At 48.0% G+C, this 20,893-nt stretch overlaps 1 protein-coding gene across 12 annotated transcripts in view; it reads left to right on the top strand.

Moving 5' to 3' along the window:
* TRAPPC9 (trafficking protein particle complex subunit 9) overlaps nt 1-20,893 on the top strand; it is a 733,986-nt gene that overhangs the window by 153,536 nt on the left and 559,557 nt on the right. For all 12 annotated transcript variants that reach the window (XM_001142596.8, XM_063816568.1, XM_063816569.1 and 9 more), the window contains 3 exons: nt 6,072-6,217; nt 15,623-15,708; nt 18,944-19,070. In XM_001142596.8, coding sequence (XP_001142596.4) covers nt 6,072-6,217; nt 15,623-15,708; nt 18,944-19,070 — 359 coding nt within the window. The remainder of the gene's footprint in view (nt 1-6,071; nt 6,218-15,622; nt 15,709-18,943; nt 19,071-20,893) is intronic.

Genomic DNA, 20,893 nt, shown 5'->3' with positions numbered 1-20,893 from the left:
TCTTCTTACTAATAAATAGGCTCATGTTTTATATGAGACTAATTTTCACCCATAGATAAAAATGTGCACGCTTTAATGTGCTGTCCAGATTCGCTTTTCATGCCTTTCTCCTAAGTTTTTGCCATTTGAAAGTAGGGAGAATTAGGACAGATGTGATGTCCTTGCTCCATAATTCTTCTTCTTTTTTTTTTTTTTTTTTGAGACAGAGTCTTGCTGTGATGCTGAGGCTGGAGTGCAGTGGCGCAGTCTAGGCTCACTGCAACCTCCGCCTCCCAGGTTCAAGCAATTCTACTGCCTCAGCCTCCCGAGTAGCTGGGACTACAGGTGCGTGCCAGCATGCCTGGCTAATTTTTGTATTTTTAGTAGAGACAGGGTTTCACTGTGTTCGCCAGGCTGGTCTCAAACCCCTGACCTCATGATCCACCCGCCTTGGCCTCCCAAAGTGCTGGGATTACAGGTATGAGCCACCACGCCTGGCCTCCATAATTCTTTAGCCTCCAGCACTTTTCTTTTTCTTGTCAAAGCAAGATCTTTTTTCCCCCAAGATATGCCATGGGCTATACTTCTAGAAAAGACTGTGTGCCACTTCCTTCTCTAAGACTGTCATGATGATGTATGAGGGATACTGATGTGTACGCATCTCTGTAGGTTTCAGAAAGGAAGGATAGTAACTAAAATGCATTGACATATTTATGCCAAGCACCAATAAACCCCCTTCATGTAAAATTGGAAAAGCCACTGGCTTTTGTTCAGTAGTCTGGTATTCCTATCCTGCATTCTGCAGTTAGCCGTGTGACTTTGAACAAATGATTTAACTTCCTCTTCTTGAACTGAGGTTGATGAGACATACCTCCCATGCATGGATCAAATGAAATGTTTGGGAAATTGTTTTATAAGCAGAAAAGCTCTTTGCAGACATGAGTTCTTATAGAGGTTTCAGGGAATTTTGCCTCTAATTAGATGTCACCTTACCATTCCCTGTCAGTTTTTACTTTTGTTTGTACATGTTAAATTAAATCAAATGAATTAGTTCCATCACTCCCTTAAGAAATGCATATATGTAGCTATTTAGTTATTTTTAAAAATTCCTGGGTCTGGCACGGTGGCTCACGCCTGTAATGTGAACACTTTGGGAGGCCGAGGCAGGGGGATTGCCTGAGCTCAGGAGTTCGAGACCAGCCTGGCCAACAGAGCGGAACCCCATCTCTTCCAAAAATACAAAAAATTAGTCGGATGTGGTAGCGCATGCCTGGAGTCCCAGCTACTTGGGCAGCCGAGGCACCAGAATTGTTTGAACCCAGGAGGTGGAGGTTGCAGTGAGCGGAGATCGCACCACTGCACTCCAACCTGGGTGACAGTGCGATACTCCCTCTCTCTCTCTCAAAAAAAAGAACAAGTTAAGGTAACCAGAGTGAGGGGAAAATAACAGTGGGATAGAAAACTAAAGCGACAAGTTCTGTTAGTACCTGGAATTCATAATGTCCTACGTAATGGCTGGAGATGGGAGAGAGCGTGATTCTGAGGTAACTGACAAGAAGGAAGCGTGATTGACTACAAGAGCCCCCCCCCCCAAGAACAGGCATGTATCAGTCACACTGGGGAAATGCATCTCTTCCCAGCAGTGAGCTGGGAAACCTCTTTAGTGGATTCTCTCGAAGAGAACATTCTGATGTTTTCAGTAGCACGCTCAGCAACATCCCTATGAAGATCTAGGCAGGTGTCTAATGTTGTTTTGCTGTTAGCATTCGGTAACGCACACTGAGGGCATGGGACCAGAGCACCAGGGGATGAAGGTGGCTCTCCCAGAGGACAGGGTGGTGTGGCCTGCTGTTGACTGACTTGCGTTAGCCCCCTGCTGCCAGCATCTAGGATAACGGGTGGGCTGCTGTGCATCACACACTCTTTCATGAATGCCATTGAGCTTTTGGCAGGAGTTGGGCAACAGAGAATCCAGAGTTATGTTCTCAGGCATCAAGAAGAGCTGGTAGGTGTCTGCCGATGCTGACTGAGGGGAGCGGGCTCGTGTTGTTAATGCTCTCAGCACCCGGTCCGTGGCAGGCCTGCAGTGAATCTGTGTGCAGTAGTTAAATGTCCACATCACATGTAGGGTTGTCCCCCTCTTCCTAAATCCTTGCTCCTCATCTCCACCTGAAGGAAGGCCTGGGCAGTAGCTATGGATTAGGCCAAGGTGCTTCCTTAGGAAACAAATCCGGGACTGTCTTCATATATCAACCAAACACTTCAACGTCCTATGCCCGGAAACATGGATTTTACCAGTTTAATTAAAAAAAAAATTGGGGCTGGGCACGGTGGTTCACACCTGTAATACTGGCACTTTGGGAGGCAGAGGTGGGCAGATCACTGGAGGTCAGGAGTTCGAGACCGGCCTGGCGAAACTCTGTCTCTACTAAAAATACAAAAATTAGCCGGGCGTGGTGGCAGGTGCCTGTAGTCCCAGCTACTTGGGAGGCTGAGGCAAGAGAATCACTGGAACCCAGAAGGTGGAGGTTGCAGTGAGCCAAGATCATGCCACTGCATTCCAGCCTGGGCGACAAGAGCGAGACTCTGTCTCAAAAAAAAAAAAAAAAAAAATTAAGTCAGGCATTGCAGGTCAGCCCCTATGACATAAGAAGAGCTCAGTAATATGTACACTTGAAGACTAAAGCTCCTGTTAGTGTTACAGGGTAAGCTGGTTGAAAAATGTCTACATTGGTGAGTAAATTATCAGACCTGCTGTATAGAATCGTTAAACATAAACGAATTTACTGCTGGGTTTGGCTCATAATTATGACTTTGGTTTTAGAATAGATGATCAGAGCCATTTTCTTTTCCCTTGAGGCCTTTCTTAGTATTTGACAATAAAACTATTTTAGCAATATACAGGAAAATACTTACTTGTTCTCTGTAGCATGGGAGCATGAACTAGGCTCACCCAAAGGTGGTTTCAAGTAATTACAATGCAAGTAATGAAAAAGGAGCCAAAATACATCCCTATTTTAATTGTATTCCAAAATTCAATTAATAAAATATTTGTTGAGTGCCTAAGACGTGCTTTTGGCCCAAGGCTAATTGCGAAGAGATGGTAGTGGCCAAGCGTGATCTCATCTGCCAGGAGGCAGCCAAGCCCACATCCTGTTGCTGTTGACCAGAGTTAAAGCAGAGGATGGTTCTGATAGAACTATAAGTGATCTTTTTTCCTTATTTATGGAATTCTCTGCAAAAATGATACAGTGTGTACACAGTAGCCAACAGTAGACTACCAGGCCCCTAGTAAGCGTGTAGATTATTAACACACTGTAAGTCCTGGATTATTATTAAGGAAGTGGAATAGAGTTTCAGTGCCATTTCCAGTTAACCAGTGAGTCTTTAATTTGGGAGCAGTGATGGGGAGTGAGATTCATTGAATATTTTTTTTTAAGAGCTAACATTGAGCTCCTTCAACCTGGAGAAGAGCTTAAGAGTTAATGAAGGCGTTTACATGAACAAAGACCCAAATCCTCTAGTGAGAGTGAGCTTCGAGTTGCTTTGATACGTTTAAAACTTAAACTTTTAAGTTAATTCTACCGTTTGAGGAAGGATTCTAGGCATTTATTCAGAGAGGTGTTTAGAGGCCCAAATTCAGGGTCGTGCTTCGGACTCCCAGACACCAATCAGGATGCAGCCTCCATGACTGTGTTCATGCCACTGTCCAGGATTTTCTCCCATACATGGTCTAGCGGCCAAGCCATAACCTTCCTTAAGAATTTCTTAAACCAGAGCTGTTTGGAGCTGATAAGAAATGTATAGTGGCATTCAGGATGGGAGCGGCTGGCCCCACCTTGCTACTACAGCTGGCGTGGTCGCCCTTTCCAGCTCTCTCAGTTGCTCCGGACTCGGAGCAAGCAGCTTCCACGCTGTCATACACACGAGGCACTTGAGGCCAGTCGTAGTCCCCACCCATCTCTTCTTGGATATGTTTCCCTGTGAATAAGATTGATGAATTAAATACCAAGAAACAAAAGGTGAGTGGTTGTTGACTGTCATTCCTCTCGACCGGTTCGTCTGGCGTCGCTTTCCTGATCAGCGCTCTGCGGTGCTCTGCACGGCCCCGACGGCTGCTGTTCCTGAGGGAAGTCAGGTTTTTACGGTGTCAGCAGTTTCCAGATGGAATCTGTCAAAATCATCCTTGTCTTGGACACTTTATCCCTGGACTTCTGCTTTACTGTTGGCAGCTTCATAGGCCAAGTACAATTTTTATTAGTTCTGCAGCTACAGAGAGATAAGGCCCTGGTGCCCCTGTCCTCAGCAGGCTCACAGCTGAGTGGAAACAGATACAAAATGAAATGGTTGTGATCCGCTATGGTAAAGGCATAATGAAGGGCACACACAGAGCGAAGGGAGCTGGGGAGCACATGCTGGGTGTGCCCTTGGTCTGGAGGGCGTGGGGTTAGCACCATCTCCTGCTGTGAGTCACTGAGGGTGGTGGGTGAGAACCACGCACGTGGCAGGCTCCCCGGGGCTGGGATGTGGGTCTGTGGCGGGGATTGTCTGCTGAGTGCTGTAGGCGTGCTTTGCACAGGGCAGGCTGGAATGAGGCATCTGAGGTCCCTCCTCACTGAGAGAGGTGGTGATTTTGTGGATTCTGTAAGGCAGTTGTTATTATGCAGTATAGGTTAGGGTGCACTGTGGCAGAAAAATTAACCCTGAAATCTTCGTGATTTACTGTAACAACAGTTTCTACCTCCCTCACACAAGTTTGGTGTGGGTTGGGCGGCTCTCCAGGGCAGCTGAGCTCTGGGAGGTTGCTGAGTGCTCCAGGCTGCGTTTGTCTGGTGCTCCACCTTCTCAATGTCCAGCCTCCAGGATCACCATGGCCGTGCAGCCGAAGGAGAGAGCTGGGGGCTGGCCCGTCACTCTAAAGTGTGTGTCTCACAGAGGCCTCGGTGGCTCCCACTCACAACCTACTGGCCAGAGCTCCTCAGGTGGCCTCACCTTCCTGCGGAGGCCGGGAGGCGGGGGGTGGGGAGCACAGAGATTTATCACGATCAGTGTCACTATCAGTCTTCCTGTTTTCCCACCTCTACTCCTTGTCCTTTCTGTCTGACGTCCAGGAGTGTTCCAGATCTTAACCACCATCTTGCCAAACTGGTCACAAGGGTGACAGCACCTTCTAGTACTGTGGTTTAAGAGCATAGTGTCACCTGTTGTTATTGCTTTCCAGCCATCGGATTTGGGACAGTATACTTAGTCCCTCTTGCGTGAGTTTCCTTATTGATGACATGGAGACAATAGTAATAGTACCCAAACTAAGGAGGTGTTTGTGATGTTTAAGTGAGAGAATGCATATGCAGTGGTTAGCACAGTGCCTGCTCATACTCAGGCTCCATGGATTGGTAAATTTATCTTAATGCTAGCTGGATAAATTCGAGCATGAGTGTAGACTGGCAGACATCCACAGCTGGGATGCTGTGGGAAGCGATGACAGATACAGATGCTGCTGCATGCGAGTAGAGCAGAGGGTGCTGTTGACCTTCTCATGGGTGCCATCTCTTCCCATGGGTCAGGGTCTGGCTGCCACTTGCTGTGGGCAGGTCCCTCGGGAAAGGGAGAGGCAGAGAGAGAAGAGCCATCCTGGGTCAGGCAGTGGGCCCTGTGCCAGGAGTCTTTAGCTGGATCCTCCCCATGGGTCCACGGGGAAGGTGGTGGCCCCACCTGCACTTTATACACAAGGAACCTACGTCTTAGAGATGGCAAGGCACGTGCCCAAAGGCACACAGCTGGTAAGTGTGAAGCGAGATTTCAAGCTGGCCTTTCTGACTCCAGACCATCCTTGGGCCCAGTTCAGGAGTACCCAGAGGGAAGTGGCTGCTCCCCCAGTTCCAGGGAGTGATTTCCCCTGTCTGGGAGAATCTTGAGTTACTGTTGCAACACTTCCTTGCTGTGTCCTGTTGCCTCGGAGTGCTTTTCCTCCCTCCATTTATCTTCCTTCTGACTGATTTACTGTTTTTCTGATACATCATGTTTGGTTGTGTTTATCCTGAAACCACGCTAACCAGACAGTTGAAGTATTTGTGTTCTGTTTGAAACAACAGGCATGTGAAACTATTGAACCTTCCTGCTAGCCTCCGGCCACACAAAATGAAAAGCTTGCTGGGTCAGAACGTGTCAACCAAAAGTCCTTTCATCTATTCACCAATTATCGCACACAACCGTGGAGAAGAGCGGAACAAGAAAATAGGTAGGATGTTGATCCTGGCTTTCCCACCGTGCTCTGCCACCTGATTTCCAATGCCTTTTCTAGATTTTTAGAACAGCATTTTGAGCCAGTTCATGCATGTGCGTGTGTGTGCGTGCGTGGATGTGTGCATACATGCATATGTGTGTATATGTGTGTGCATGTGTGCATGCATGCATATGTGTGTATGTGTGCATGCATGCATATGTGCGTGTATGTGTGTATGCATGCGTGCATGCATGCATATGTGTGTTTACCTGTGTGCATGTGTGGATGTGTGCACACATGTGCGCGTGTGTGTGCGTGTGTGCAGTCTGTCATGGAAGTTTATTTGATTTGCTGCTTTTGGCAGGCAATTGCCCATAGATCTGATTTTAAAAAATTTATTTCATATAAGGTAATTTTGTGAAAGTTCTGGAAACCAGAAAGACTTTTGTTAACTGAGACTTATGTGAACTACAGAAGAGTGATAATTGGAGATGTAGACTGATTTTCCAAGGGCTGAAGTGACTTCTGAATCATCAAAGAAAGATTCAGGGTTGGATTGTGTTCAGGATTGAGTGGGAGATGAGGTAATTGTGTTATGTTCTTTTGTGAACACAGGTGATCAGGATAGTCAGTCCTGGGTTAAGCTGTGTTGTGGGAGAGACTGGGAGTGGACAATCTCTCCTGAGCTTTCCTGTGTCTGAGCTCTCATCCCTCCTGCACCAGGGCTCAGCAAGCACCACCGGCCCTGTCCCTTGGTGTCCTTCCCGAAGCCCGGCTGTGGTGCCAAGCTCCCCATCCCTTGCTGCCACAAAGACATGCCCGAGGCCCCTTGCAGGAGATTGTGACTGCCAGCCACTGGGGACCACTGCCGGTCGAGCCCACATGTCCTGTGACAGAACCTTGAGGGCCTGGAGGCTGGCCGCTGCTTGGCGACTGCCGGGGCCTCTGAGGAGTGTGAGTGGGAGGCCTGCGCAACCGCGGCGCTCTGTGTTTGATATCCAGTGCTTTCTTCTCCTTCTGTTTCTTTATTTCTGCTCTTAATTCCTGTACCTCCAATTTAGGAAGAAGGCATTCCGGCTCCTTTTTCCACCATGCTTTTCTTTCCAGGACAGAGGCTTCCTGTTGCACTCGCAAGCTCACCCACAACCCGAGTTACGGACTGCAGGCGCTCCCTGACCCCGCCCTGCCCACACCCCTCCCACTCTGTCGGGCTTTTCATGCCACCTCCTGCCACCATCACTCTGGTTTAGCCACAGGGACTCCTTTCTGGTCGTGGAAAGAAACAGGCTTGTTCCAGGCCCAGGGCTTTGGGGCTCGCTCTTTCCTTTGCCAGGAACTCGTCCCCTGCCCCTCTATCATTGGCTCTCTTGTTGTCACATCCTTTTGGTCTCTGTTCAAATGCCCCCTCCCTCAGAGGGGTGTTCTCTGATCCCAGTGCCTTGCAGGCCACTCCTCCCACCATCTCTAGCGGTGCTGTCTGGGATTCTCTTCCCAGCTTCTCTCCAGCTCAGACCCACACTGGCCCATTGATGCTTTGTCCCGCAATATCACCTGAAGCCCAGAATTCTGTCAGGCTGTGTGCAGCTGCTGTCTCCCCAGCACCTGGACCAGTGACAAAAGAATGAATGAATGGATGGGGTACATATTATGAATCCCATTTTATAGATTTTGTAGACGGGGAAACTGATTCACGACGTTTAAGTGTCATGTCCAAGAACTCACAGGAGAACCTAGATCTCACTGTACATTTCATGTTCCTGGCAGGGCATGGTGGAATTCAAGGCAGAAGGGACAATAAGAGCACTACGTGTAGCACATCATCTTTTTTTTTTTCTTTGAGACAGGGTCTAGCTCTGTCACCCAGGCTGAAGTGCGGTGGTGTAATTAGGACTCACTGCTGCCTCAACCTCCTGGGCTCAGTTGATCCTCCTGCCTCAGCCTCCCAAGTAGGTGGGACCACAGGTGCACACTACCACACCCACTGATTTTTGTATTTTTTGTGGAGACGGGGTTTTGCCATGTTGCCCAGGCTGGTCTCGAATTCTTGGGGTCAAGTGAATCCCCTGCCTCGGCCTCCTAGAGAGCTGGGGTTACAGGTGGGGACCTCTGCGTCCAGCCAGCACATTGTCTTGATGAACATTTCTCATATATTACTAGCTCTAGGATTTCTTAGCTTCTGTAAGGGTCTCTTAATAAACTTCATTAACAATTTGTAAATTATCTGAATGCCTTAAAAAATAAAGTGCTTCAGAGGAAATAAAGTTGTTTACTGAGATAAAGGGCATAACTAGGGTAGGAGTACTCAAAGAACCTTACGCTTTTAAAAATGGTAATCATTTCTTTTATTCTAATTGTGCTTTATAAGAGGCTATCATATGTTACCTTATTTAGTTCTTCCAGTATTTTTGGGAGATTTCATTTTTATCTCCCTTTTACAGATGAGGAAACAAACTTAGAGAAATGACTTTTAGAAGTAACTAAAAGTTACTCAGTTAGTGACAAGCTTGATTTCACATCACAGACCACGTGTCCTGTTCCCATTAGTACCCTATGGTTTCCTCTCACGTGCACAGCAGGTGTGGGACAGACCTATTACCTGGACCTCACAGTCCTCACCCTCGGCTGGTTTTTCTGTTTAGTTCATGCAGGCAAGACACAAACGTGAGAAGTTGACTATCAAGACTAAATGTGAATAAACGCTCTCTAAAACTGTACATCTGTCAGCAGGGGTACCTGGTTACTTACACGTTGAACTCGAATGAACAATAAACACTGGGCTAACTGGGAGTGGGGTGTGGGGTGGGGGCCCCGCAGACCCTGGGGAAGCCCTCTGGAGGCTCAGACACAGCCTCCATCTGAGGAGCCGTGTGGGCTTTGTAAGGAGTGGCTCCAGCTGTTCTAGCTGTTCACTGTTAGAATGAGAAGAAAATAAAAAGACATGGGGTCATGCCCTTGAAAAACTGCAGTCAATACTGTATTTTGGAAAATTTCTGAAAATGTGAGCACTAACTATATAATCTACTCTAGAATTTGTGTGTATCTGTATGTGTGTATGTGTGTGTATGCGTGTGTATATGTGTATGCATCTGTATGTGTGTGTATGCATGTGTATATTGTGTGTATGCGTGTGTGTGTGTGTATGTGTCTGTGTCTATGCATGTGTGTGTATGAGTGTGTGTATGCGTGTGTGTGTGTGTATGCGTTTTTAAAATGCCATTTTTAGTCTGTTGATTCTGAAAGACACCCCAACCTTGTCTCTCCTGCCACTGCTTCTCTGATCTGGAGAACATGAGGTGACAGGAAGTGTAGGTGCTGGGTAGACGTGGTGGATGAACAGGCAGGGCCTGATGGCAGCCCCAGATGTGCTCCAGCGTGTGTTGCGGTAAGCAGGAGAGAGCTGTACAAATCCTGTCCTCACTGTGTTTTGGGGACGTCGTTTCCTGGCCTCCTGTGGGAACTCCACCTTTCCTCTCTGGAGGGCGTCTTCCGAGCTCCGTGGGGATGGGCAGGCCACCCTCAGGGCTCCTCTGTCTCCCCTGGCCCCGGACTTGCTGTCCTACGAGTGCTCAGGCTCTTCCCCCTGGGACCTTCTAGAGTCTCTGGCTGCTCTTTTGTGTTCTCATTGGGGTTGGTGATGAACTATCTCCCCTACAGAACTTTTGAGGAAAGCTTCAGTCCTTTCGTTGAGAAAAACTTCTAGAGGTGATTTAGGAGACTGGAGGTGTGAGACTCCTCTTCTCAGGATGGGCCATGTGATTTGTGGGGCCCAGTGCAAAATGCAAACAGAGGGCCTTTGTTCAAACATCACTAGGAATTCGAAGACAGCAACAGCAGAGCGTGAACCCAGATGCCAGGGCGCAGGGCCCTGTGCCACTGATAGCATGGATTGTAGGCCCTGCCTCTCTGCTTTTCCTTTTCAATCTTAAGAAATCGTTGGCCGAGTGTGGTGGCCCACGCCTGTAATCCCAGCACTTTGGGAGGCTGAGGCTGGTGGATTGCTTGAGCCCAGGAGTTCGAGACCAGCCTGGCCAACATGGCAAAACTCCATCTCTACACAAAATACAAAAAATTAGCCAGGCCTGGTGGCGGGCACCTGTGGTCCCAGCTAGTTGGGAGGCTGAGGTGGGAGAATCACCTGAGCCTGGGAGGTCGAGGCTATAGTGAGCCAAGATTGTACCACTGCACTCCAGCCTGGGTGACAGAGCAAGACCCTACCTCAAAAAACAAATAAAAAGACATTGTCGAAGATTCCTTGTATGAAAATTACAGTCTGTATTTGTTGAAGAGGGCTTAAGCAAACATTATCCAGTGATTCTCAAAACTATTTGATGCTGATGCTGCCGGCATTATTATATTCCCTATTTGCAGATAAGAAAATTAAGACTGAACGAAATTTAAGTACCTGCCCCAGGTCAGATAGCTTATCAGTGACATTCCCCGGGCTCCATGCCAGGTTGCAGGACTCGATGCCCAGGGCCTTTTTTCTTTATAATATGGCTTCTCACCATAGTAAGAAGTACCTGCTCATCTGGGCTGAGGACAAATTCATTGGATGATGTAAGATTTTTTTCTGAGATACAACGCAAGTTTCAGCCAAAATGCACATTATTTGTTTGGTAGGAAAATGCAATTTATATCCCATAGCTTCTAATATCTTTTTGGCAGCGTACTGATCAGTGAGTGCTTGTGCAGAAGCTTGACAGATCACATAACTTTAACCTCAATTTCCAGTCTCTCTAAATGAACCTCGGTGTATAATTGGGGGAGATATCATCACAGCAGGTGGCATAGGGTTTTAGAGATGAAGAAACTCTTGAGGGTAGTGTTTGAGACCATTTTCCACTTTAACTTGGGATAGTTCACGAGTCTTTGTGTGTTGGCTGGTGTGGCCATCATCTGAGCTACATCCATGCAAAGATGACTGCAACACTGGCCTCAGCTTGACTGTGTTGGGTTGAAGGCCTTCTGTCATTTGTGATAGGTCTTTGTGGTGCTGCCAGGCTTAGTGCCAAGGTCGACTGCTGCCCCAGAGGCAGCGTGGTGGCCTGGAGAGGCTGTGGCTGTCAGGTGGACTTGAGCTGTACCCTGGCCCTGCAGCTCCCCACTGTGTGACCGTGGACAGCTGATTGCACCTCTGTGGTCTGCAGTCATGCTATCTGCAGAATGGGGACATTAGAAGCTGACACGGAGGGTGGTTTTGAGGATCAAGGGAGATAATGTTTCTAAAGTCCCTGGCAGCCATTCAGTAACATTTTTGGTAGCAGTTATATGCCCTGTGCTATGTGCTGGGGATGCATTGATAAATCAGGAGTCTTTCCCGCCACGTGGGTCCATACAGTTTAGCAGAAAGAGACGAACTTGTCAATAAACGCCACTGCCCGGTGCCGTGGGTCCACAGATGACAGCATGCACAGTGTGTCCCGCAACAGGGAGGACAGGGCCTGAGATGAGGGGGTTTCAGAGAGGCTAATTCTTGTGCCTTCCCACTACTTCTAGGACAAAATAGTGAGGAAGGGCCACCACCGTGTGCTTTGACATGCTGAGGATGGAAAGGGGTATCTCCTTCTTTCAGCAAAAATCACTTTTCAGGCCGGGTGTGGTGGCTCACGCCTGTAATTCTAGTACTCTGGGAGGCCAAGGTGAGGGGGATTAGTTGAGGTCAGGAGTTCGAGACTAGCCTGGCCAACATGGTGAATCCCTGTCTCTACTAAAAATACAAACAAAATTAGCCGGGCATGGTGGCGCACACCTGTAGTCCCAGCTACTTGGGAGGCTGAGGCAGGAGACTCGTTTGAACCCGGGAGGTGGAAGTTGCAGTGAGCCGAGATCACACCACTGCACTCCAACCTGGGTACAGAGTGATACTCCATCTCAAAAAAAGAAAAAAAAAAAAGAAGAATAAATTTTTATGTAATCAACAGTTTATTTTAGATTTACCCTTTAGTAGACATGGACCATCTAAGTGTACATTATTTTTTCAGTACTCTAGAAAATGATTTTTCAAATGGCTTATTATTATCATCATCATCATCATGACCATGATAGGGCAAGCCATTTCTTAATTACCAGGCGTTAGCCACTTGTTTAAAGAGAGTGACCTTCTTCATCTGTGGTGAGGAGTGGTCTGGGATGCTGACCATCAGTGGCCCCGGGCAGGCTGGGTGAGGCGGGGTCAGGTGGGCTGGGAGCATGTTGTGCTCTGGCCACTGACTTGTGTAAATGAGGAGGTCGGGTGAGCCCCCTCCCATTGAAGGTCCTCAGAAGCTGGTGGGCCTGGGAGGTGGGGGGCATGGAAGCTGGGATGAGGGAAGGACAAGACCTGAGTTTCCGGGGTCCTGAGGGGTGAAGCAGTAGGGTGAAAAGAGTGTAGGTTTTGGAGACAGACTGGAGTTCGAATCTCAGTTTTCTTGCTTCTCAGGACCATAGGACAGGCAGGCGGGCCAGCCTGTCAGGGGGGTTCTCCTTTTTTGTAGAACGGGCATAACATTTGTGCTGCTGACACAGACTGTGGCCATTCACTGCATTGTCCAGAGGCTCAGATGAGTACATGGTGGTGCAGGCATTAGGGGAGCTGTTAGCTCACCTGGTGGGCACTGTATTAATTAATTAATTAATTAATTTTAAATTTTATTATTATTATACTTTAAGTTTTAGGGTACATGTGCACAATGTGCAGGTTAGTTACATATGTATACATGTGCCATGCTGGTGTGCTGCACCCATTAACTTGTCATTTAGCATTAGGTATATCTCCTAATGCTATCCCTCCCCCCTCCCCCCACCCCACAACAGTCCCCAGAGTGTGATGTTCCCCTTCCTGTGTCCATGTGTTCTCATTGTTCAATTCCCACCTGTGAGTGAGAATATGCGGTGTTTGGTTTTTTGTTCTTGCGATAGTTTACTGAGAATGATGATTTCCAATTTCATCCGTGTCCCTACAAAGGACATGAGCTCATCCTTTTTTATGGCCGCATAGTATTCCATGGTGTATATGTGCCACATTTTCTTAATCCAGTCTATCATTGTTGGACATTTGGGTTGGTTCCAAGTCTTTGCTATTGTGAATAGTGCCGCAATAAACATACGTGTGCATGTGTCTTTATAGCAGCATGATTTATAGTCCTTTGGGTATATACCCAGTAATGGGATGGCTGGGTCAAATGGTATTTCTAGTTCTAGATCCCTGAGGAATCGCCACACTGACTTCCACAATGGTTGAACTAGTTTACAGTCCCACCAACAGTGTAAAAGTGTTCCTATTTCTCCACATCCTCTCCAGCACCTGTTGTTTCCTGACTTTTTAATGATCGCCATTCTAACTGGTGTGAGATGGTATCTCATTGTGGTTTTGATTTGCATTTCTCTGATAGCCAGTGATAGTGAGCATTTTTTCGTGTGTTTTTTGGCTGCATAAATGTCTTCTTTTGAGAAGTGTCTGTTCATTCCTTCACCCACTTTTCGATGGGGTTGTTTGTCTTTTTCTAGTAAATTTGTTTGAGTTCATTGTAGATTCTGGATATTAGCCCTTTGTCAGATGAGTAGGTTGCAAACATTTTCTCCCATTCTGTAGGTTGCCTGTTCACTCTGATGGTAGTTTCTTTTGCTGTGCAGAAGCTCTTTAGTTTAATTAGATCCCATTTGTCAATTTTGGCTTTTGTTGCCATTGCTTTTGGTGTTTCAGACATGAAGTCCTTGCCCATGCCTATGTCCTGAATGGTATTGCCTAGGTTTTCTTCTAGGGTTTTTATGGTTTTAGGTCTAATGTTTAAGTCTTTAATCCATCTTGAATTAATTTTTGTATAAGGTGTAAGGAAGGGATCCAGTTTCAGCTTTCTACATATGGCTAGCCAGTTTTCCCAGCACCATTTATTAAATAGGGAATTTATGCCATGTCAACATGCCAGCTCTGGGTCAGATGTCATAGGTGTGGTGGAGTCAGTCCTCATCTCTGTGCAGGTTGCAGAGTGTGTGGGAAAAGCTGTGTCTTGAGAACATGCTTATGAAAGCTCTGAAAGTTGAATAATTCTGGTCAACAGACTTTCTTATCTGCTAGAGAAAAAGCCCTCCACTGCCCTGTTAGCCACCCGTGTCTGCTCGGGGTGCCTCTGAGTTCAGAGGCCAGAATCCAGCAGCTCCTCTCGCTTGCTGTGTGGTTCCTGGGCCAATTTATTACCGTTTGGACCTTGAGTGTTTGCCTTGCAGTGACGGGGGTTATCATACCTATCTCAGGAGATCCTTATGCAGAGTAATGAGATAACCTGTGTGGAAGTGCCTCACACCTAACACATGCCTGCCACATGTTGATTGATTCTGAAATTCCTTCTGGTTTTCCTAAGAGAGGATTGTAAAGGGAGGAGGGGGTGATGGAAATTGGGACAGATGCTGAATTAGCTTTCTGTTGCTTTGTAACAAATGACCACAGACTCAGTGGCTTCAAACAACACAAATCTGCTTCCTCATGATCTGTGTGGGCTTCAGCTGGGTCCTCTGCTCAGGGATTCACAGGACTGAAATCCAAGTGGCATCTGGGGCTGTGTCCTCATCTGGAGGCTCAACTAAGGGAAGGGCCTGCTTTCACGACTCCTCAGGCCATTCTTCATTCATTTCCTGTGATCCCCGTTCTCTTGCCAGCTGTCTGCCGGTGCTGCTCTCAGCTCCCAGAGGCTGCTCTTAGGCCCTTGCCACCTGGTCCCCTCCACAGGCCCTCTAGGCAAGGATATGGTCTCCTGTGCGGTCTCACCTGATTAGAACAAGCCCATTCAGGACAACCTTCCTTTTGATTAACTCAGAGTCAACGGATTGGGGTCCTCAATCACATCTGCAAAAACTTTCCACCTTTGTTTTACAATATAGCCTAATCATCATATTCACACTGAAGGTGGGGATTACATACTGCATGCACACCAGGTTGTGCACACCAAGGCTGGGGGTTTTGGACGTCATCAGAATTCTGCCCCTGCACAGGTACTGAACTGCAGTTGACCTGGGAGTGGGTGGGGAGGAGAAGCCTCCCCTCTCACAATCTTAGGGGAATAGGGCAAATCACACTCCGTGTTACTCACAAGTGACCCCAGTGCCGTCTTCCTGTGTTGCCAGCTTCTGGGCCCCATGAAGCGCAGTGTGCCTTATGGCTCTGTACCAAGAACAGTGCCATCTGGACTGATGCCAGCATGAATGCAGCCCGCCGAAGGCAGCGACAAGCGCCATTCATGTGGCATCAAAGTGCCAGTAACAGCTGCCTTGCTTTGTTTCAGAGAAAGCTGGTGGAAAAAGCAGCTTTGAATCACCCATCTCAAGATGATCATAGAGCCTGCTGCCTCACTGAGAATGTGAATTGCCAGAGGAATAATTGGAAACCATGTAGAAAGTGAAAAAATGCCAACTAATACATGGATTCATTTATGTGTGTGTATTTTCTAGATTTCCAGTGGGTTCAAGGAGATGTGTGTGAAGTTCAGCTGATGGTGTATAACCCAATGCCGTTTGAACTTCGAGTTGAAAACATGGTATGTATCACCAATCATTTGACCTTTTTGGGCTAACATACAAACTTCTCATTAAAGTAGGTTTTACTTAATGTCTGAGGCACACATCTTACGATATGTGTCTGTTTTTATGTTTGTTTTGCCAAAGCATATAAGCTTATTGTAAATGAAGACCATGTTTTGTTATTCCTGTGTCTTTAGGCTTGGTTTTCAATAAATATTTGAACCTACAAAGAAACCTCTGATTTGAACATATGCCGAGCTTAGTTGATTGGGTATAAGATGTGAAATAATAATTTCGAAGCTTACGTGAGATGTGTTGAGGTTGCAAAGTCCACATTCTGCCTGCTACTCAACGGTATCAGCATTATTTTATTGCTGCAAGATGATAAGATGATCAAGGCCCCGGGGAAGAACAAGCTGTGGAATGGGAGGATAAATGACCACACCACCACCGCAAGCTTTCTCTTGTTTTGAAATCCTGATGTCCCATTTCTGTGCTTTGTGTAGGGTGTGAAAAATTCAGTTTGTAATCTCTTCTATTGGAAATGCTTACCCAATTCTCTAGTCAGGGGGAAGGAGATTTGTACTGGCCCTCTAAGCTGATTCTGTGTTTTCAGAGCAGGCCCTCCCCATGCCAATGTAGGTTCCATCCCTCAAGTCTTCTCTGCATTGCTGTGTGGTGCTGCTGTGTAACTTTTCAGCAGCACGCAAAGGAGGGTGCTGCGAGAATGGACGTTGTCTTTTAGAGTTTTATGACTGGTGTTCAGGGTAAGAGGCGGGCCCTTCATGCAGGTATCTCGCTGAGTGCTCTTGCCATGTGTCGGGCCCCAGGCAAGGCCCTGAGGGGACAGAGATGATCAGGCCCTGGTCCCTGCTGTGACTGTGACCAAGGCTCTGTTGGGGTGCATGAGGTGTTGCAGGCCTGATGTGGAGGGGAGTCTGCCTGACCCTGGAGAGTCAGGGAAGGGTTCCTGGGACAGATGTGACAGCCTGGCTGTGAGTACAGGCTGAGTTGCAGTTTGCCAGGTGGACACGTGGTGGCTGTTGAAATGCTGTTTAGGCCTCTAGCACGTGGCATAGTTTCCCGAAATCTGTCTGAGCTCCTGGAAGCTCAGCTGGATGTTCAGCTTGTAGTCTCGAGGTGCGCTCGGGAGGAGCGCTTCTCCTCCTGTTGGGTGAGGACTGACCTGCAGTAGGATTTGGCTCTGGCCTTTCCTGTGGCTTTCTGTCTCAGCCTTAGTAGGGAGAAGCAGTTTAGAGAATTTTCCCCAAAGTGGTTAAAGTATCAAATGCCTGCTGCTCTTTCTTACACATTTTTTTTTTTGGTCTTAAAATGTAGCTTTCATTTTTATCTGGTTTAAAAACAATATGTGCTTATTATAACAAATGAGGAAGAGCAGGGAACAAAATAAAAAGCACCACATGGAGATAGCCCACAAATCATGGGCAAAGTTTTAAAAACTAAATTAGGAAGTATTTTAAACCTATGAAATGTTACAGGGAATAGTACACACTCGCATCTCCACCATTCACATTTAAAAAATGTTCACAGTTGGCCATATTGCTTTAGCTATTTTCAAAAGAAATAAATGCCAATATATTTGCCTAGAGACAATTGGCTCCTCGGCTTCCACCCTTGCCTGCTGCATCTGTTCCACACATAGATCATTTCACACCTTGGCTCCAAGTCCGGGCACTAAGTGTACTCACTGCCGAGAGAGTGGCTTTGCTTCTGGGTGCTTCCTGTAGACAGAGTTGGGAAAAGTCTGTGTGCATATACACATACATGAGAACACACACACATATATATATATCTAAACCCATATGCCTACATATATGTACACATGTGTATACCCCTGTGTCTGCACCATAGACATGCATGTAGGATCTGCCCTGTTCACGGGGACCCTCGCTTTCCAGCACTTCTCCAGAGGGTGCTTGCCTTCCTCCATCTGTGTGTGTCCTTTCTTCCCGCGTGAGAACTCGGGCTCCCAACATCAGCACATCTACTTAGATGCTCAGTCCTGTCATATCTGAGATAGTTGCAGGGTAGCTTTGACCATACTGCTGCAGAAAACCAACCCGCTAAAAAGAATCCAGGATTTCCCCCTTCGCCCAGGGCTTCTTTATCTCAGCAGTGTTCTGTAACTGTTATGAAACCTTGCCTGTCATTTGTTAGGTTTATTCTAATGTAGTTGATGGTTTTGATCGCTTGTTAATGATATTTTACCCAATTGCTTATTGCTAAACTATAGAAATAACGCGTTTTTTTTCTGACTCTGTCACTTTGCTAAATGTACTCGAAAGTTCAAGTTTCATTGTAGATTCCATAGCGTTTTCTGACCCTGGTTTTGTTTTCTGTGAGTAATTGCCTGTATGACTTTTCTTCCTTTTTCTTGCTTTAGTGCCCTGAGTAGGACCTCTGTTACAATGCTGAGAAGTCCTGAGGGCCGACATACCTGTACTGCTTCCAATCACGGGCCACCGTCTTGAGGCCAGGGAATCTGCCTGTTTTGTTCACTAGCAAGCTTAGTGCCTGTACTAGCAAGCTTAGTACATACTGAAATAAGTTGATAACTCACACATGTGTGGCAGGGATATTAACTGGTGGTATATTTCCACACTTGATTGATTGATTGATTGAGATAGGGTCTCACTCTGTCCCCCACACTGGAGTGCAGTGGTGTGATCATTGCAGCCTCAGCCTCCTGGGCTCGGGTGATCATCCCACCTCAGTCTCCCAAGTAGTTGGGACCACAGGTGCATGCCACCTTCCCTGGCTAATTAAAATTTTTTTTTGTAGAGATGGGGTCTTACTGTGTTGCCCAGGTTGGTCTTGGTCTCCTGGGCTCAAGTGTTCTTTCCACCTTGGCCTCCCAAAGTGTTGGGATTACAGGTGTGAGCCACCATGCCCAGCCATGTTTTTATTTATTTTTGTTTATAAATAAAATATTTTCTCTTTGTGTTCACATTCCCATTTGGTAAAATGATAAATATCAGACAGCAAACAGGGCTGAAATCAAGTGGATCCGTGGTTTATCGCCTGAGCACCTGCAGTGCTTACCATGTTTAGGTGGTTTTGCGTTACACTGTACACTGTCTCCGAAGTTCTCTGTGGGTTTCTGTGAAGACTGTTGGTGATTTTATTCCAGCAGTTCTGGATGTGCCATAGCCAATGTCTTAAGGTGCATTTGGAACTGAGCACGCACAGTAGGTTTGCTCCGGGCTTACGATGCTGCGTCGCTTGGTTTAGGGGCTGCTCACCAGCGGAGTGGAGTTCGAGTCTCTCCCTGCGGCGCTTTCTCTTCCGGCTGAATCTGGTCTGTACCCAGTGACGCTCGTCGGGGTCCCGCAGACGACTGGAACAATTGCTGTGAACGGTAAGGAGAGTCCCTTCATGCTTCCTGCTCAGGAGGGTCTGCTGAACCCTTGCATGGCCTCCATGAGGTCCAGAGCCGATCGCCCGTCATGCCAGTCCTAACCAGTTAGAAGATAATGAAGACCTTGTCTCTTTGGGAAGCATGAGAAAAACCTGTTCGTGGGGTGCGGGATGTGTGGTGGTGGGAGGGGTCCTTCCTGTGCTCTGACCCCACTGCCCATGCCCCTCCTCCCTCTGCTTCGTCTCCTTTCTGCCGTCTTCCTCCAGTGAGCCTGCCTTCCTCCTGCTCCTTGCTGGAACTCCTCAGAGGGTGTCTATACACGCTGAATCTCCCCTCTGCAGAGGGCCTTTAACCCTCTACATCCTGGACTCAGCCCTTTTCACTTCCCCAAAACTTCTGTCACAAGCAGTATTTTTTGGGCTAAATCCAGGGCCTACTTTTCAGTTTTGTTTCTAAATTCGCTCCTCAGTGCCCTTTGAGTCCCTGGCTGACCCTCCACTAGGCATGCCCTCTCCTCTGGCTGCTGCGAGCCTGCCCTCTGGATACTTTACCGCCTCTCTGCTCTAGCTGCTGTGACCCTGCCCCTCCGGATGTTTTACTGCCTCTCTGGCCCTTCTGTTTGGGTCTCTCTTGTCTTCTGCAGCCCACTCCTCAGTCAGGCCTTCCTCACACCCCACTTCTTTCCTTCCCCACCCCTCGCCCTGTGTTCCCTGGCCCTGTTAACTCTTCCTCTTCCACAGGCTACCTTAGGTGATCCCACCAATGCCCTGGCCTTGCTGTCTTCCAGTTCCTCCAATGTGCAGATGATTTCCAGGGCTGGACTTCTTCCCAGCCTGCACCTCCAGCCCTTCCCAGCTGGCCCCTGGGTGCCTCGCATATAATACATGCAGATCAGAACTCCCTACCTCGCCTCCCCAAAACTGCCCCTGCCCCCGTCAAGCCTCCGTCTCAGTGCGGGCATTCCCATCAGCCATTTGCCCTAACGGGTTCTTGGGGGTCATCCTGACCCTCGCTGTCTGTCACAGCACCCCCACCTCCCTCCCTCAGTGCTTCCTGAGAACTGCTGCTTCTCTCCACCTCCACTGCCCCTTCCGGTCTTGCAGATCATAACTCTTCTAGGGTTTGTCACGAAAGCATTGGGACTGGTGTTTTTGCCCTGGTCTTGCTTGCTAACAGACCCACCTCCCATCTGTGGCCTGGCGATCTTCCTAGTGTGAATATGCTCCTGACATCTCTCAACTGGGAGCCTCACAGCTGTCGCCAGGCCCTTGTTATCAAGGCCCAGTCCTTAAGTGTTGCTCTGGAGCCCAGTGTGGTCCGGCTCCTGCTGGCCTCCGCAACCTCCTCTCTGCCTCTCCCCTCCTACTTCAGTCTCCGAAGACTCTTTAGTTCTGGCAGCTTTCCAGGCTTTCCGAGGCTTTGCCTGTGTCCCATCGAGTGCTTATCACCCTGGCCGGCTCCTGGGCTTCCCTCAGTCCTCAGCACAGGCTTTCCTTCCTCCGGGAGCCTTCCTCGGCATGGGCTCGCTGGCCTAGGCCCCTGTGCGGTGGTCTCCTTCCTGACTCTGTGCGATAGATTCCTTGCTGGCCTCGTGTGTCTCGCTCAGCTGCAGCTCCGTGCCTAGTGTGGAGCCTGGCACACAGTAGGTCTTCAGTGTGTGTTTGTTGGCTGGAAGAGCAAACATTTGCTGGAAGGGTGCTCCCTACGGGTGAGTGAGGCAGGTGTAATCGTAGGTGAGGGTGTGCTGCCCCAAGTGGGAATATGGAGTGGAGTGGCCGTGGGAGCGAATGACTCTGGGCATGGACCCAGCAGGGAGAGTGGGT

Source organism: Pan troglodytes, chromosome 7, assembly GCF_028858775.2.
Source record: "Pan troglodytes isolate AG18354 chromosome 7, NHGRI_mPanTro3-v2.0_pri, whole genome shotgun sequence".
NCBI classification, from domain to species: Eukaryota; Metazoa; Chordata; class Mammalia; order Primates; family Hominidae; genus Pan; species Pan troglodytes.
This window is presented reverse-complemented; position numbering and strand designations above follow the sequence as displayed.